At 43.8% G+C, this 19,272-nt stretch overlaps 1 protein-coding gene across 2 annotated transcripts in view; it reads right to left on the bottom strand.

Moving 5' to 3' along the window:
• The window catches only part of LAMA3 (laminin subunit alpha 3), a 137,896-nt gene extending 126,407 nt beyond the window's left edge, over positions 1-11,489 (bottom strand). For both annotated transcript variants that reach the window (XM_077933094.1, XM_077933093.1), the window contains exons 1-2: positions 10,992-11,489; positions 5,775-5,927 (exon numbers count right to left, since the gene is read on the bottom strand). In XM_077933094.1, the coding sequence (XP_077789220.1) occupies positions 5,775-5,927; positions 10,992-11,267 (429 nt within the window). In that variant the 5' untranslated portion in view covers positions 11,268-11,489. The remainder of the gene's footprint in view (positions 1-5,774; positions 5,928-10,991) is intronic.
• Positions 11,490-19,272: the final 7,783 nt, after the last annotated feature.

Here is a 19,272-nt window from a genome sequence, read left to right on the forward strand (position 1 = left end):
ACAGGGGGTGGTGCTTAATCCTTTCCTAAATCAGCTGATTCTCCCTGAAAGTAATCTCCTAAAGCCATTTTTCCCAAAGTGGGCCTGAGATCTCAAATAAAACCAGCAAGAGGAAAATAGTTTTGGAGGCATTTAAAGAGGATAATAAGGAAGGATGGGAAATTAAACACACAAAGCCCACTATCTGTTTCTCCCTTGCAAATACAGTGGTACCTGTATCGGGTTACAGTTGCTTCAGGTTACAGACTCTGCTAACCCAGAAATAGTACCTCAGGTTAAGAACTTTGCTTCAGGATGAGAACAGAAATCGCGCAGCGGCAGCGGGAGGCCCCATTAGCTCCAAGTGGTACCTCAGATTAAGAACAGCTTCAGGTTAAGAACAGACCTCTGGAACAAATTAAGTTCTTAACCAGAGGTACCACTGTATCCACCTGCTTGGGAAATGGAAGTTTGGGGATATGATTTGCTGAAGAAGCATGCATTCCAGAAGGCAGTGAAAGGAGGTACACCTTACAATATGAACATGACACTGTTTTCTTAAAATGTATTCTCAAGCTGTCATCAGTGTGAGATATAAGAATATATAACCTTTTAAAACATACAAAGTTACAAGAATTGTATATTTGGAAGGGACTCATCAGGACATTTAATCTAACCTACGAGACACAGAACAAATAGCCTATATCTGAAGGATCTCCAAGATGCTTATAAATTTTTTTTTCTCAGAAGCAGATCCCACAACCTCCCTTAGCGGTACATTCCTTTACTTAATTGCTCTGATAATTGGAACATATTCCAAAAATTAACTGCAACTTAAATCAACGGCCTCTAGTGCTAATTTCACCTACTTCTGCCCTTTCCATATTATATGAGTGCGTGAGTGAGTGAGTGGATATGAGTACATACATCTGTGCATGTGCTTGTATGTGTACCCAGTTCTTTTATCTAGGGCAAGGGTGGGAACCTTTTTCAGCCTAAGGGCTGCAGTCACTTCTGGGCAACCTTCCAAGAACCACATGGGGCCAGAGGCATAAGTGGGTGGGGTGATGAATGCAAATTTTACCTTTGTATAATAGTCTAGTTTCAACACACACCCTCTGTCCTCCATGCAGGCAAGGAATAAGCATTTTCAGAGTTCAGGGACACATTCCAGCCAGAGTAAAACACTCAAGGAGGGTTTAACACAGGGCTGGGGAGGGCTGTGGTCTGGGGAGGGGGTGTGGCCTGGAGGGAGGGGTGCGGCCTGGAGGGAGGGGTGTGGCCAGGGGTGTGGGTTGTGAGAACCAGACGGAGGAGCCTAGAGCAGTGTTTCCCAACCTTGGGCCTCCAGCTGTTTTTGAACTACAATTCCCATCATCCCTGACCACTGGTCTTGCTAGCTAGGGATGATGGGAGTTGTAGTCCAAAAACAGCTGGAGGCCCAAGGTTGGGAAACACTGGCCTAGAGGGGCACATTAAGTCTCAATGCCTGAGGTTCAAGACCTCTGCTTTTCCTTCTGAACACAAGTCTAAAGCATCTGACAAAAAATTACAACACAACCAAAGCAAAGTTTTCAAAATTACGATCAGTATAAACACAATAAAACAAATATCTGAACAATAAATCATGCGGTTCAGAATCATACCAACTTCTTAATGGCAATTCCGCTAATAAATAGACAGCAATATTTCAGTAGTTAATCTAACTAAGTAATCCAATAATAAACCATAGAAATTCAGAGAAATACAGGACAACAAAGTCGACAACATGTACACTTTCCTCAGAGGAGACAATGTGGTGCCTTTAGATCAGGGGTCAGCAAACTTTTTCAGCAGGGGGCTGGTCCACTGTCCCTCAGACCTTGTGGGAGGCTGGACTATATTTTTTTTGAGGGGGGGAGAAATGAACGAATTCCTATGCCCCACAAATAACCCAGAGATGCATTTTAAATAAAAGGACACATTTTACTCATGTAAAAACACGCTGATTCCTGGACCGTCCACAGGCCAGATTTAAAAGGCGATTGGGCCAGATCCCCCCCGGGCCTTAGTTTGCCTACCCATGCTTTAGATGTTGCTGGACTCCAACTTCCATCAGCCCCAGTGAATATGGCACTGGTCGGGGGGGGGGGGCTTTAGCCAGAACACACCAGAAGGGCATTCCAGCACCTCTCAGCTGGGCGCCAGGAGTAGACCTGACCTGACAAGCCTCAACAAAGCCCCAGCTCGCGAGAAGACCCTCCTCAGAGCCCTAAGGGGACGTACTGTATGGGTCTAGAGAGGGTCTCTTCATAAGCCAGAGGCGCAGCAGGGCTTTGCTGAGGCTCTTAAGTCTCCTAGCTAACAGCTGATGGAAAGCACAAGCCAGAGAAGTGGAGGATGGGAGATCATTAATGTTGGGATTCCATTCCACCTTTTGTTGCAGAAATGGGATTGTTGCGTATCACATGTCTGTTTACATTCCAGCACAGTTTGCTGGCGTGAGCGGAACTTCTGCTCTGTATTGCTTTTGTTTTTAGTATTTCTCCGAGAAGACGGCAAGGAGAGATGACATGTTTTCTTTGTCCTGATTTATGTATAATAAATGTGTAGTTTAGTATGTGTCTACAGCCTCAAGCCTCTTCTGTTGTGCAGTTTACACTGCTTAGTAAAGTATGCTCAAGTCTGCAAGCTTGAGTCACTGATCACGTTGGAGCAGAGGTCGAGGGATCTCTGCAGTGGCAAGGCTTAAGGGAGGCGCTCCAGCTGGGGCCAAGCCAGCTGGCCTTTCAAAACACGTCCCCCCCAATTCCGACAATTAAGGTGTCCAGCTGAGGCACAGAAGCCTCTCTGCCTCTCAGCTGCTCCAGCTCATGCAAGCCAGATGAGGTGGGTCTCCTTAAGGTGCTCAGCTGAGGTGTGGAAGGCTCCCCTGGCCTCAGCTGAGCAGCCTCAACAAGACTCTGGCACATGAGGAGACACCCACCCCCCAGGCCACCCCCCTAGGGCTCTGGGGTGGATCTTCCTGAGGGAGGTGCATTCCACCATCTTTTTTGGCTAGAAAAAAAGGATTGGTCAGGGGTGATGGGATTTGCAGTCCAACAAGATCTAGCGAGCACCACATTGCCTACCCATGCCCCAAAGCAACAGCAAGAGGGATAATAGAGGACTAGATATTAAAGTCCAAATTTCTTTCTTAGCTATTGCTACTGTTGCTCAAACTGCCCCTGCTGTGCTGTTTGAGTCCATGCTGGGTTTGGAGTTCATCCAGATTACTGAACTTAGCTGTGCCAGCCTGCCTTTTTTCACTTCTCCCATGCTAAGGGGAAAACATTGTGATTGCATTGCTGGTATTCATTAGCTCCGTTATAAATCAGTCATTTAATATGCACAATGAGAGGAAAGCAACTGCAAACAAAATCAAACACTTTTTGAATGACATGTTCCTCCTATTTGCTTTCAGTGACTTCCTTCCTACTTACCTAATCAGTGTAAGATTTTAGCTCTTTTTAATGGGTGAGAAGCAGTGTGGAACAACATCTTTGGTATTTGCTTTCTTATAGTGAAAGTACACTGAAAGACAGGAAATGCTTCCTTGGCTGTCAATATTTCTATAGAATTTCTGTGTATTGGGAATACGCTAGTTTACAAAACTTCCAAAGTATATTGTTAAGCACACTTGTTACTACGCTTACCATTGTTGTTGCTTGGCCTGTTTACAGATACCTAAGCAAAGACTCATGGGCTTGTACAGCAGACAGCAAAAACTACTGATCCTAAATCAGATTGATAGTGAAAGACACTTCACCCCAAGAACTGTCATCCACAGCCAGCTCATGACATCTGTTCACTGGCTTCAATCACACCTAACACTGGCCACAACCCATGGTTAGAGAAATTAAACTGTGTGAGAGCTGCGAGCTGCTACACAGACAGTTCAATCACTCCCTGCTTGGCTTCCTAGAGTAGGGAAATAAACCAGAATGTGGCCAGCTGAGCATTATGTGTGAAGCTACACTTCTTTCTCTCCAAAGAAACCACAATTGGAAGCCAAGGTTCGTTTTTGCCTTCCTATTCATGGTTTGTTTGAGAAAACAAATCACAAGCTCTGGTTCTCACTTAATGCTAAGCCGTTCACTCTATGGTTTGTTTCCGCAGTCTAGGAAGGAAGGAGCTAAGAACTCAGTTATGTTTCTTGATAGCAGCTGAATTGGTTGTTGCCCATTCCCATATGCTTAGAGTCATTCTCAACTTTCTGCTTTTGGATCTGTTTAACGCCACAGAATTTTACCTCTTTCCTTAATATGAAGTTAGGTCTGAAAAATGAGTGTGGTAATTTATTTAACGGCTGCTAATATCACAAAGATGGGACGCGGGTGGCGCTGTGGGTAAAAGCCTCAGCGCCTAGGGCTTGCCGATCGAAAGGTCAGCGGTTCGAATCCCCGCGGCGGGGTGCGCTCCCGTTGCTCGGTCCCAGCGCCTGCCAACCTAGCAGTTCGAAAGCACCTCCAGGTGCAAGTAGATAAATAGGGACCGCTTACTGGCGGGAAGGTAAACGGTGTTTCCATGTGCTGCGCTGGCTCGCCAGATGCAGCTTTGTCACGCTGGCCACGTGACCAGGAAGTGTCTCCGGACAGCGCTGGCCCTCGGCCTCTTAAGTGAGATGGGCGCACAACCCTAGAGTCTGTCAAGACTGGCCCGTACGGGCAGGGGTACCTTTACCTTTTTACTAATATCACAAAGATACCACACTGGGGACCAGTGATGTTTCTCTACACCTTCCTAGAAGGAGCATGCGAGGAGGGTCTTCTCTCTCAGGTGAAAGATAGGTAACTCTATGGACAAGCTGGGATGCTACTTCTCCCATAAGGGGAAGAAGCAGAGGTCTCTTACTTCTCCATGCCTGCACAGAGCTGCCACTACCTCAGTTGAACAAAGCAGCCTTGTGGGTAGTGGGAGCCTGCATGCACCCTGGAGTTTCTGAAGCTGCAGGAAATCCCCGCAGTAAATCATTCTGATCTAGTGAAGTCTTCAGCAGTTGAATTATTAAACAATATCATCTACTCATTGAACAACAAAGTAGCAGCAACTAATTTTCTCTCTGTATCCATTTCATTGGTAATTTAGAACAGAGTAACCACACTATTCAATTACATAAAGCCCTCCTGAGGCACAGTGGGTCAGTGGGTCTGGCTCTTAAGCATAAGGCTGGTGGTTGTGGGCAGGATTTCCTGCATTGCAGGGGATTGAACTACAATTCTATGATTTACTTGGCATAAAAAATAATTTAGTAAATAGAGAAGGCGTAGTAGTACCTATGGTTAAAGATTTTTAGTCAACTAGCAACCCCCCTTTAAAGGGATTAGTCACCTGATTCACTGATAAAGTTTCATAATCTCAATACAAGTGCTATTTTGAATATGTTTAACTAGCGTAACAGATTTATTAATGTAATGGACATCACTAATTGATAACCTCATATCAAGGACTGATAACTGAGGTCAGACACTGTGACCCAGAACTCCTTGATTATAGAGTAGAATCTCCAATGGCCAGTAGTAGGGGAAAGTTGTTGATGGAATTCTTGTTGAGCTCAGCATCCAGAAATAATTAAGAGTTACTCAATCTGGAATCTTAAAGGCATGCACATCTCATTACATAAAAATGGGTTTTATCCTGAGAAGTGGGAGAAAAAAGAGACTGGCGGTTAGCTCTTTGAATGCTAAACAGTTCCCATCATACTTTGGGCCATGCATAGACAACAGACAAGGGAAAATGTCAAAGTCAACAACATGGAAAGCAACACCTGTACTTGCCTGTCCTAGATCTAAAGTAATGTTGACCACATCATACTTTAAACCTAAGGAGAGAGAAGGACTTTGCCACCAGCGCTCTGTCCCGTCTATAGCATTGGTTGCTGGGTGAGCTTTGTTGGGATCAGCGGCATCGCAATAGTCACAAAACTGGCCCTGAAAGAGAAGAAAACAAAAAGATGTAATGATCAATGCGACAGTTTGAACTTGACCGCTAATGGTTAAAGATCTAGGAAGTTGGAAGATCTAGCCAAGGTAGCGCTTTTCAACAATCAGCTAAAAGCAGAATTAAAACGATGGCTCTAGATGGCACCTGATAAAGTGTTATATTATCTAACAACACCCTTGCCCATGGCTAAAATCCACCAATTTTTACACACGTTACTTCCAGGCACAAGGAATAGTAGTGCACTAATTAAAGGGCAATTCACTAAACTTCCAGGCACACCAAACAAGAAGCAAGGCAAGAAGGAAGCTTTTCAATAAAAGGACAGTTGCGTGAAGTTTTTCTGCACCAGATGGAGAATTTTATTAGGGAGGATCATCAGGTCTGTAAAAATACAGGACAACAACACGAAAACATTAGGCTGCAATGGTTTGGCACACAGCAATGGCCTCCCCTCTAGGAGAAGAGAAGTGGCAAGTGGAAGTATTTAAAGGGGTGGTAAGAAAACAAAGTAAACAAATTGGATTTGGGGATGGAGGTTCTCCATCCTTTCCCCCCTCTGCTGATGGTCAAACTGGACAGGCTTTTTTTGCCAGGTTACTGAAGATTAGGCCACAAGAGAGCCATTTCAACTTAACTAGGTCACTTGGAGTTCTGAGGACAAGTTTAATAATGTTTCTAAATGTACGTCAGTGAATTCTTCTGGAGCAGCAAGCATCTCAGTTATTTAAAGTACATTCCACAAGAGCTGCCAACGAAGATGGCAGATGGAAGCTAAAGGAAAATAAGTTGCCGAGCAAACCTTTCCTTTTGCTCTACACGGGCAGTATCTGCAGAAAGGCATTCCACAATGCAGCCTGCCTGGTACAATGTCTCAGTTCCAGGAGATTGGGAGTATTGCCTGGATCTGGGCCATGACTCATCAAAGCAGCTCTGCATATACAAGTCACCTCAAAACGCACATCTTCTAGAGTTTCCATGACTGTGTATATAACATTATTCTCAGTACAAAAAGTAATGTAGCCTATGGAAAATTGGAAGTATGGCTGCATATGTACCTTCTACAGGAGTAGTCTATACAGGGCATAAACAGAACGTGTAGGAAATGATCTTCTCAAACATAGTGTTGTTGGAAATTCCAGTCCAGCTCTAAGCACAACACTCATAGCTATGTTGCCCATCTAGGGTCAAAACCATAATGACACCTGGGTTGTCCCTCTACTTTATCCTATTGGATATACCTGTTGGGAGCTGAGTTTCTGCTGAAGAGAGTCTGCTGCACTTGGATAGACTCCCTGGCCCATTTAGAAACCACATCTTTCCAGGGTTCTAAATAATGTGAGGAGTCTAAAGAAGTACAACATACTCGCCACTGCAGATGTTTCACTCCTCAATAGGGGAGAGGGGATGCTGCAGGAAAGGGGACGAGTACAAGAGGGAGAGGGCTTATCATCACTCTCCCCTTTGAGTGAAGTTAATTGTGTGTAGGGTGGTGGTAGAGAAAGAACTGAATATAGCTCTGAGGTTACAGGATACTGGGTTGCCCTTCCTTCTGTCAGGTAGATTGCTGGTTAATAGCACAAGATGGTTTTCGCAATGGGAGTGAAGGCTTAGGGTATATTTGGGAATAACTCATGTTTCAATGAGATAGCCCAAAAAGCTTGGAGAAAGTCATATACATGTACCATTAAATGGAGGAAAGGGGGAGGGCAGTGCACATGCATAGAAAGAGCTATTTGCATTTTTGAAGAGGCAGAAACAGAAAGAGTTTAGAGATGTTTGCAGCCTGAATACATCTCAGTGATGAAGAGCTGGGAATGTGATGTTGGGAAACAAATCAGCTGCCTTGTAGGATTCCTGAAAGTGACCTTTGTACATGTATTTATTTTAAATACTCATATACCATTCTTCATCTGGGCGATACCAGATGTAAACATAATATAAAGCAATCACACGTTTGAAATATTTAAAACCACAATAAAATGACCTCCACCGTGAGGCAATATAGATACCAAGCTAAAAATGTCAGCAGCCAACAAATCTTCAGCAGGTACTCACCCAAGTCAGTGCCTGCCTTATTTCATTAGGGAAGGAATAAATAATAAAACTTTGGAAGCAACTTGGATATTCTGAAACCTCACTCAGAATTCTCTCCAAGTTACCTGAGGGCTGTGGATCTGCCAGAGCAATTACATCCTTTGAATGTTAAGTGTCCTTGTCTCCCTCACTTCCTGCTTTGTATAATATCTTGCTTGAAGAGTTACACAAAACTCAAAAAGTTTGCCACACTTTGTGACCTTTTGGTTGATCTTAAAATAGGTATTGGCCAGTTGTGAGTTTTGGAGTTTGGTTGGTTGTTGTCCCACCCCCCCCCCCTTATGCTGCTACCTTTGTCTTGTTGTTGTTGTTGTTGTTTGCAGGAGACCTTCTTTTCTGGGCACAAACCCACACCAAAGTACAAGGTCAAGCCCCATTCATACTTCTAACACAGTGCAGGGCACAGTGGAGCAAGTACAGCCTTTCCAGTTAACTGATATTTCCTGTTGCTAAAGTTCTCTATCTTACATCTATGATTATCTGAATATGTTCATTCACTCTCTCCATTCTTTTATACTGCGGACATGAATAGATGTGAGCATGTTTGTTTAAGCCTTCTCCCATTTCATAGGTATTTGAAATATGGTGTCCATAAAAACTCTCTTCCTTAACTTTGAATTCGAGGGTTGGGGCAGTGTGATCGCATATGCACTGTGCTGTTATCACATTTTCCAGGTCTGCTTTCCCCAGCCTTTTGAAAGAATTTGGAACCCCTCTTGAACCAAAAAGATGACTGGTAAAGTACAGAAATATTTCTGCTATGTGTCTCAATGAGGCTTTGTTAGAAACAGGAGAGGGAAGCTGCTGAAAACACATTTCTACAAATTCTGTAAGCAGCACACAACATGTCCTCTTGTGCCAGGGCACATCTATCAGTAATCCTTCCGGGAGCTTGGATCAAGCACAAATCGCAGGTGACCCTCTCACCCAGAATCTCTGCAACAAATGTTAAAGTAAGAGGAATTCTCTTGTTCACTATTGCTGTCATACCTAACTGTAGAATTATATCAATTCACAACTAAACCACAGGGTTTTAACTTCATAAATGGGTGAAAGGAAACAATACCACAGAAACAGTACCTTTGGCTTAATTCACCTGTTAGGATTTGCTTCTGCCTAAATGACTGTAATTGCTTCTAAAACCTCTTAATGTTAAAATCAGGTAGTCTGCAGCATTCAAATTTGCCCCTCAGAAGACTCCCCAGCCTCTAATTTCCTGTAGTCATATAAAATTTGTGGTGCAGGTTAGCTCTAAGAGGGGTTGTCATCTCACTCACAAAATAAAGAAGGCTTAGTCTACAATCCTAGCTCTTCCTACCTGGGATTAAGACACACTGGATTCAAAAGGACTTACTTCTGGGTAGAGATAGTTATGATTGCACAGTAAAGCTGTTCTGCATATACTGTATGTTAATTGACTTAAAATATGCAAATCTAAACTGATTTTGGTGAGCATTTAGAATCAGTTAAAAATAGATAGGAATCAAATACAGACATGACAAATAGGGATTTGGCTTGGCAATCATTTGGCACATTTCTTCACATATGCCATTGTAAGGTGCATGCAGAACTAATGGTGCACACTGTAATAGATCATTTTTGGTTAGAATTTACTGTTCTTATCTTCAGACAGACAAGATCCTAGAAGCTACTGTCGAAGCAGGGGGTGGGGGTGGGGCATTTTATTTAACCCAGTCTAGTCCAGAATTCTGTTCTCTCACAGTGACCAACCAGATGCCTATGGGAAGCCGCCCCACCCAAGCAGGCCATGAATAGAATAGGTCTTCTCCTTGCCTTGCCAACAGATTAGCATATCATAATACTGACACAACAATACCAGATGGAAGGCAGGTCATTGAGGAGAGTAACAGAGATCGTCCTTCAACATTGACAGGTATAAAGTGTAGGAGATCAGTCTTATTTTTGTAAGTTATGTGAACAGTTCTGGACAAGATGTGCATTTGGCTTGATCCAGCAGAGCTCTTCTTGTGTCGTCTTAGGACAGGCACAGAGAAAGTGGAAGGGCAGCTTGTATATATTGCAGAGGTCCCTGGGAATGCCCTACACAATTGGCATATGCAGTCTTTTCTATGGAAGGAAGGCCACCAACTGTTAAGAGGACCTTTTATTCAGCACTTCCTTCAGAAATCCTGAAGGACACTTTCCTGCCAGTACAGCAGTTTCCCCCATTTTTAAGTGGTGAAGCAGCATCTCTAAGCTGCAATGAATGAGTTAACTACCACTATAACTTCGTTCTGTATTCATAACCAGTAACCTTCAGCACATGCACAAGAGCCTACCCTTGTACTCTACTTGACAGACTGTGGGTGAGTGAGATCCAAAGAATAATAGTTACTTTGGCCCTCATTTCAATCATAATTATGTACTGAACTTATGGAAACACCCAAACATTTCCAAAGTGTCAGCACCTGGATCATGAGAAGACGGCAGTGAAGGCAGGGATATCCGATCCAGGTTATCTATACATAGGGGAGAGTACTCCCTCCCCGAATATTCCCCCCCCTACACAGTTCCTGTGCCTTTAATCTATCAAAGAAAGACAGGAATTCAACTGGTGCATCTTTCTGCTGCACAGAGATCCGATGGGAAAGCTGCACCTGTTAAATTTCTGTCGTGTACAGGTGTCAAGCGGTTAACGATGCCGGTAAAACAAAGCTGGCAACTATTGATTTAGAATATGCAGCTTGCGCGTAAAGCACTGGCGGAAGGAGAGGCGCCCGCGGAAGAGATGCAGCCTTCTGCCAATTCATTAACTATCCTGATGCTATGCTGTTCAGTCTAGATTAAGGGGTACATCATGTTAGGAGACCAGAGTGGCTGCACAGGTACAGAATGAGTTAATTTGTCCGCATTTAATGATCTGGACTGGAGGATCCATGCCACTGATCCCTCAGTTGATCCCCAACTTAATCCACACCCGCTTCACCCGGAGTTACCTGGATGTTTTTCCCCGCGGGAAAAGCGGCGGGGCCCCCCACCAGCTTGCAGAAGAGCTCTCGGCGAGGCCTCCCGCTCTCGTCCTGGCCGCAGGTGTCGGTCGCCGAAATCTTGGCGATCTCCGCCAGGTTGAAGTAGGGCGGATGGAGGCTGAGCCCCGGCGCTTGGGACTCGTCCGGAGAACCAGCCACCCGAGGATCCGCGGAGCAGCAGCGGGACCAGAGCGCCAGGACGAGCCCGGCCATCGCTGGGTTGGCAGCCCGTCTCTTGGCCATCCTGCCTGGGCTCCCTTCCAGCGCGCACGAGGCGACCCCGGGGCTGCGTTTGTTTACGGCGCGCGGAGCCACTGACCCGGGAGGGAAGGGCAGGCGGAGATGGGCCTCCCTCCGCTCCTCCTGCGCGCCTTTGTTTTGCGCCGATTGGCCCGAAGGGCGCAGAAAAGGGAAAGGAGCGGCGAGGCGGAGGAGGCGGAGGCAGCGAAGACACCCCCTGCCGCTCGGCCGCCAGCCTCGCAGGATCCAGGCGGAGACGCCGCCGCAGAGACGTAGTCCGGGGAGGCAAAGGGGCGGGTGGGGGGCAAGCGATCCACTGAGAGACCTCTCCTTCAGCCCAGCCTGGGAAACAGCCCGCAGTCATAACAACGGCCACGTGTAGGGAGGTTGGCAGGTCTGGGGTCCCCATCGTTACGCAGAGAGAGACTAGCCCTCCATGGCACTTTTCCCGTGGCTGCGATCAGGGGTGCCAACTTGAATGAAATATTGGGGGTGGGGCAAGTAATTGATCCCATGATGCGATACACGTGACCATTTCTATGGCAATGTCCATCAACTTTGGGGGGCAGACCCCCTCAAATGTTTTAGTTATTTATGTTTTATATGGGACGAAGGAGCCCAGGCGCAGACTCAACTCGACTCCGTGGCGTTTGTTTCCGTCTCTACAACTCTAGCTCAGGTTGAACCAACCAGTCTCTATCTCTCAGCATAGCCCCCCCCCCCCCTCACAGGTTGGTTGTGAGGGGAAAGTGGAATGGAAGAACCATCTCTGCTAAATGCAGAAAGTTAAGGAAATGAATAAATAAATTAGACTTAATGATTGGCAACTGAATATCTGAAGTGTAACGTTGAGAAGCACTGCAATGTTTTATGAGGTGATGGAGGTGATCTGAACAGTTATGTCTGGCGATGGCCCATTCACACTTGCAAGTAGGGACGGGGAGAAATCCAACTCAGTTTGTATTTAAGGAAACTGATTTGCACTTTTTGGAACAATGTGAGAACTGAAACACAGCAGCCCTTCAAAAGTTGCACTAATATTAATTGTGCAGTAAAGCTCTCCAACCAAACAATGGTGGGTTTGTTTGTTTTGAAAGAAAAGCATATATTGGGGAAGTGTGCATAACAATATATTAATGAAGATAACACACAGGGGTGCCTTTTATTAGGGGAAATTGTTTGTCAAAATGTGTATGTAATGTATTTATTAGGAGATATTTGCACTAAAATTCTGAAGAATTTCCATGAAGATTTATATATATATATATATATATATATATATATATGCAAATTGCTGCAGAAATATGGAGAACTGTCTTTAATACTGGAAAAATGAGAAATGGAGAGAACCAAAATTGACAGACACTTCTATCTGAAAGTCATCAGCTGATGTTGCAGTCCATAAGATTTAAGTGATTAATATCCATGTGTGAATCAGACTGGTGACAGGGTTTGTGTGATGTGAATGAAGAAATTACTAAAAAACTAAGTCTGTCTCTACAACGCAACCGCCATGCATTGAACTTAAGATAAACTACTCAGGGTTATCTTTTTTAATAACTTTAGCTACAAAAATAATATTTGTAATTCATAACCTTTTAGGGAATGTAATAATATATTTCCCCCTCTCCTCTCCTCATCATCCCCAAATAATCTTAGACAACGTCCAACATCTTCTGAGCTGGGGAATCAAGGATGGAGAACACTGCGCGCGCTCTCTCTCTCTCGCTCTCTCTCTCTCTCTCTCTCACACACACACACACACACTATTGCTACATCTACAATGCCTTTTGTATTGCTTCCTGTATAGTATAACAATAGAAATGGCAGCTTTTTGGATATATTGGTGATAATTATCAGTTAATAAGGCTTGCATGTTACACACTTATTGAGGTCTGACATGTTACACATGTAGCCACATTTTAATGCCTTTTGTTGTTGTTTTTTGGGGAAAGCCAGTTTTGGGAGTGATCAATTTAGAGCAGAGAAGCAGTATGATGGAGAAGAGCTGCTTCACCCTTTCCCCATCCTCCTCCACTACAGATTGCCCTCTCCTGAAGTTTCCTTTTTGGAGCGGGGGAATGAGGAAGAGAATCAATGGGTAGGTTTGGTTCATGGGCGTAGCCAGGATTTTTGTTGGGGGGCAGACCTTTTGTTAGGGGGGGTAGAATCTCAGTTTGCTATGCATTTATATTTATTTTTATTGATTTGGGGAGGACACCCCCTGCCCCTCCCTTGGCTATGCCCATGGTTTTACATGCTTTTCTGTGTAATGTGTACTTGGGCCTTAATTTTTCAGAGTTGAAACATGTTGACTCAAACATATACTTCCTTATAGTCTTTTGAAAAATGTTGACTTACACATTACACTAAACTTTTTTTCTGCAGTGTCAAAATCACCTTTCAGCAACTGTAAATGGAGACACTTCCTCTGCACATAGGCTGCCAGAGGCTACTTCAGCACTCTGTCAAGGTTAAAGCAGCATAAGTAAAGTGGCAGGATTACCTTATAACTTACTGCCAACATCTTGGGGAAATTTTGATGAGCACAACTAACCGGCATGCTGATCTTGCCTTTATTCTTCAGAAACAACAGTGTGGACTGCATGCTGGCGAGTTTTAAACCCAGCCACAAGCTGAATCAAGAAAGTCCACCAGTTCTACTTAATTATCCAATTAGAAAATTGTGGGTTTTTTTTATCTTAATCACATTGCATTTGGAGTGTAAGACTTCTCCAGGAATAAAACAATATGTCAAGGGGGAAATTCATATACATTTATTTTTAGAAAACACTGACAGTACAATCCTATATATGTTTACTCAGAATGAGTCTCATTGTGTTCAGTGGAGCTTACTGGAGATGGGTATGTATAGAATAGAATTTATGCCTGAGTTGTTGTTTTGGTACATATTCCAAGGCAAGCATATCATAAGCCCATGGGTAGCTTGTGCACTTACCATAAAGAGCTCAAAACCTGTTCAAACACATGAACGACAGGACACAGCACGTTTACTTCATTCAATGTTTACACTTGCCAGTTATGCATCTTCTGGTGTTCAAAGCTCAGTGATCCAACTTTGGACCCAGAAGGTGATTCATTGATTGATCGATCAATGAGATAACAAAATGATGAACTTTAGAAACATTTGTGGTTATTTTTATTCAAATTATGATTTTGGTTTCCCAGTTCTCCCAGCTAATTGCTGTTAAAATTTCCAGCCTTCTTTCTCTCTCTTTCTCAGTTATAGAGGTCTTGGGAATGCCAACATATATTGCAGCTTAGGAATATTTCTCCTGCCTTTCACAGGGTTCCTGGTAGCAACACCCTTATCCTCTATGGAAGCCACATCCGATAGAGTTTGAGTAACAGAGCCTTTAGCAATGCTCCCCTTCAGGCAAATTAGCCCCCTTTATCAGAAAGGTGACATGTTTTTTTCCATGTATGCCGGAGGCCACAGTCTTGCTATCCATCTTGGTATCAAGGATGCAGACTGAATGTCACATTATTGCCTTTAAATCAAGCTGCTCACTGGACCATTTGGCAAAAGCTAACATGTGGTAAGGGCAAGCTTTCAACTGATTGTCTGGATAAGCTCTAACACTTCTGTTTCTAATCCAAGACACATTGGAGAGTTGTACCCACTAACTTGATCCAGGGAAATGCTTACAACACTGTATGAGACACAAAGGAGTCATTTGTGTGCTTATAAGAAAAGAACAATTTAGGTATTTTGGCTTCTTTTCCTTGGTAAGATCTAGGTACTCTAAGCGAATTACACTGACTTCTTGTTTCTCTTGTCTTATTGGACTTTTGCCCAGCCCAGTGTTATATAAACATAAATAAAAAAACACTTGTCATTCCACAAAGGCATAATTAAACATCACTCTGAAACCCCAGCTGAGGCAATTCTCCCTAGAATTGATGGGATCGGTCTCTGAGTGCAGTAAAAATAGGGATGAGCTGCTAAACCTGCACTAGATGGATACATCTAGCCAAATCTTTGTTAGATGCTTAATGCAAAGACATATTGGTAGATAATAAAAAGACTCTCAGGGCTGGCCTAAGACATTTTGCTGCCTGAGATGGTGCCCAGCCCACTTTGCCTATACTGAAGCTGACCAGACTGACAGCTGAATCTTACTTCAACACTGGCAGTGGGACAGCATTCTCCACCACACCTTAAGGCAGCAAATTAGCACAAGGGAACACAACTCTCCCCTAACATATCTCTGCCACTGACTGCTCTCCAGAATCTGCTGCCTGAGGCTGGTTCCTCACTTTGTCTAATGGCAGAGCAGCCCTGGGGAATCATAAAAATAGGGAACGACAGCTACATTTCACTGTTCCAAGTGCTACTGAGGCAGTGTTGTCAGCTTCTGTCATGCCAAACAAATATTGCAGGGTGGGGGAATTCATGCTAAATCTTTTGTATTTCACATCCTGTTTTTTAATGTGCTGCTGCCGCTGCCAGCGTTCCTTCTCTTTGTCATGTAGGTCAGGAAAACTGGCAACAGTGGTACCTCGGGTTACATACACTTCAGGTTACATACGCTTCAGGTTACAGACTCTGCTAACCCAGAAATATTACCTCGGGTTAAGAACTTTGCTTCAGGATGAGAACAGAAATCGTGCTCCGACGGCGCGGCAGCAGCAGGAGGCCCCATTAGCTAAAGTGGTGCTTCAGGTTAAGAACAGTTTCAGTTTAAGAACGGACCTCCGGAACGAACTTAACCCGAGGTACCACTGTATTACCACACTTTTGCCATTGCATTCAGAACAGCAACTTCAAGTAGCTGAAACATCATAGGGATGTTTTCTGAGCAAAGAGGCCCAAAGGCCCAGCCCCAGGATGAAGTAGTCCATCCACCGCCCAGCTATAACCAGGCCCTGGGAACACACCTCCGTTAAAGACAATGCTGGGCCAAGAAGGAGTTTGCAGGCACCACTGGGCAGCCGATGAGCTATGGAAGCCCAGTGTTTATATTGGACTCATCGGGCCTATAAGTGCATATTTTGGACACTGCCCTGCCAATATAATTCCATGTGGTATCCATAATATTGCAGCCTTATAATGGTTCTATTCATCTTTGAACAGAATATTTCCACAATATCTACATGCTATAATGGTGTGTGAAAAGCAGAATCAGTGATAGTGGATTAGGAGAGCTGAAAAGGCATGCCATGTATATTGTGCTCTAGGAGGCTTAGTTGGGTCAGAATCAAGTATACACTTCCAGAGTCAACACTAAATACATTACTTCTAGTAAATGAGCCACCATATCTGCTACAGGGCTGTGAAAATTTGTGTCCCAACCTTTTGGCGCTGTGGGTTAAACCACAGAGCCTAGGACTTGCCGATCAGAAGGTCGGCAGTTCGAATCCCCGCGACGGGGTGAGCTCCCGTTGCTCGGTCCCTGCTCCTGCCAACCTAGCAGTTCGAAAGCACGTCAAGTGCAAGTAGATAAACAGGTACCGCTCTGGTGGGAAGGTAAATGGCATTTCCATGTGCTGCTCTGGTTCGCCAGAAGCGGCTCAGTCATGCTGGCCACATGACCTGGAAGCTGTACACCGGCTCCCTCGGCCAATAAAGCGAGATGAGCACCGCAACCCCAGAGTCGGCCACGACTGGACCTAATGGTCCTTTACCCTTTACCCGTGTACTATCTGAAACCAAAGGGATGCAATGGTTGGCAGATGTGAAAACTATTGGTGTTATTTTCAGCTCTCCTACCCCACTATTAGCATTACGTGACTAAAGACTAAGTTGATGTCCTTGATTTTGAAGGGTCTACTCTGCGTACGACTTCATCAGAAGCCACCCACTATATTCTCATTTAAGATGCTGTCATTATAAGTCATATTAATGTCATAGTCCGTTTATTTGTATAGCATGTTTTCCACAAATACATGGTGCTCAAAGCTCTTCAAAGGATAGACAATTTAAACAAAGGCACTCTCCTTTATTGTCTCCCGAGACAGACGGATGCCAACAACAACAATACATTACAACTTAACATTACCAATTCCATAATTACAGGTCATTTGAACATTATCAAAAGTTTAAATGGACATAAAACGTACCAGTAGATCAGTTAATAATACCCAATACCAATAATATCAGTTCTGCACCCACATTCAGCAATTCATTCAACAGTTCATAATTAGGAGATCTAACAAAACTAGTGGAAAAAAGAGAAGAATAACAAAATAGACTCAAGGCACTTTAAGCAGCCCATCCTGAACAATAGGAGAGATCCCCTTCTCACCAGGGTCTCCAGTCTCATGCCAGGAAAGGGCACCTTCATCTCCATGGCAACAGCCCTCTTGTCTCTGGGCAGCAGAGCCCCAAGAGAGGCAGGATGAGGAAAAGCCTTTCCAAGTCTTCAGATAAAAGCACACATACTGTTCCTATACTCATGCCATGAATAAACAAATTGCCATCTCCACACCCAAAACACATACAGTACAGATAGTGTATTAAAAATAGGCTTTCCTGGAGCGTAACTTTTTATTTCAGCTTGTTGGTAACCTAAAGCCTTTAACCTTCTGGATGCAGCATTTTTAGATTGATTTTAACAGCAAAAGTGCAATTCCCTCACAAATTAAGCTCCCCTGTAATGTAAATGTGCATGAAAGGAAATGCTAAGAAAAACAGTAGAAATTCATTTTGCTTCTTTTATTGAGTCAACTGAGGACAGGTAAACAGTTAACTATGGAATGAGTCATAAAATACACAAAAGGGGAAAAGGGGAGACGGGAGGAATCTGAAAAGTTGGCAAAACAATCCATGAAATCATAACCTGCACACAATGTACCAAAGCTGGACAGGGGGGGGGGATCCTCAGGGCTGGGAGGGGAGGAAGAAAGTATTTTTAAACTTATTGTAACTATACATATATGAGGAATGTTTGTACACCCTAAGAATGAAACTCAGCAATATAAAGAGCAACTTGAGTCCTGCTAAAGGTTTTAAGAACTGAAGCGGGTTCCGAACAGCACGCACAGTTGTGCCACTAATTGGAAGCCAAAGCACACAACATGCCACAATCCTCTCTCCAGGAAACCACATTGATTCTCATGTATATGATGGAAAGTGAGTCAAGCACCTTTTCACCCTATTCAGCGAATCCCATGATGTAACTGACAAGTTACTTAACAACAGGAAAATGGGAATGTGTGCTTTGTTGTACTGGTTTGGGGACCTCCAGTTCTGTGGCTCACTTTAAGTTGTGGCATCCAATTTAAATCTTATACGAGAACTTTCCAACGCAATATACAGTTAATGTGCATGACTCAATGCCACAGGATGCGTGATGGTCATATATTATAAAAGAACCAGGCTATTTATTGTGGGATTCATGCTATTTCGTGCAGAATGCTATTGGCAGCTAGTTAATGGCATATATCCACAACATCTACAGTATAGCAGGGGGGAAATTAACATGATAGGTCACTCATTTATTGATTTTAGTTCATGTACATTTACCATCAAGTATCCAGGACTGGTGATGCACAAAGCCAGAAGGCACGTTCCTGTTTGATCAGAAGGAAAAGCTGTAAATGCAGTCCGTCAATATGACAACCAATCAATACAGAATAAGGCCCCGTCTGCACTATACAGTACAGAGAGCTGCAATTCCCAGACTTCCTCTAGAAGTGGATTGTTAAAGCACTCTAAAAATTGTAGCTCTATGATGGCAATAAGAGTCTCCTAAAATCTCTCGACATACTTAAAAACTACAGTTCCCAGTTTGAAGGAAGCCATGACTGTTTAAAGGAGTATGATACTGCTTTAAATGTCTTGTGCAGAGATGTTTAGGTATGGAATGAAGAGATTATCTCACTGATAAGTTACCTGTTGACGAGATAACAGTGACAGAAAATGCTGAGTGGCTGCTACACATTTCACACTGCAGCATTCTGCTGTGGACTGCAGTGGAATCTCCTTGAGTTAAAACTGCATGTATAGCTAAACGCTCTGGGGAAAGTATTTAATATGCCTGTA

This window comes from Podarcis muralis, chromosome 8, assembly GCF_964188315.1.
Source record: "Podarcis muralis chromosome 8, rPodMur119.hap1.1, whole genome shotgun sequence".
Taxonomy (NCBI): Eukaryota; Metazoa; Chordata; class Lepidosauria; order Squamata; family Lacertidae; genus Podarcis; species Podarcis muralis.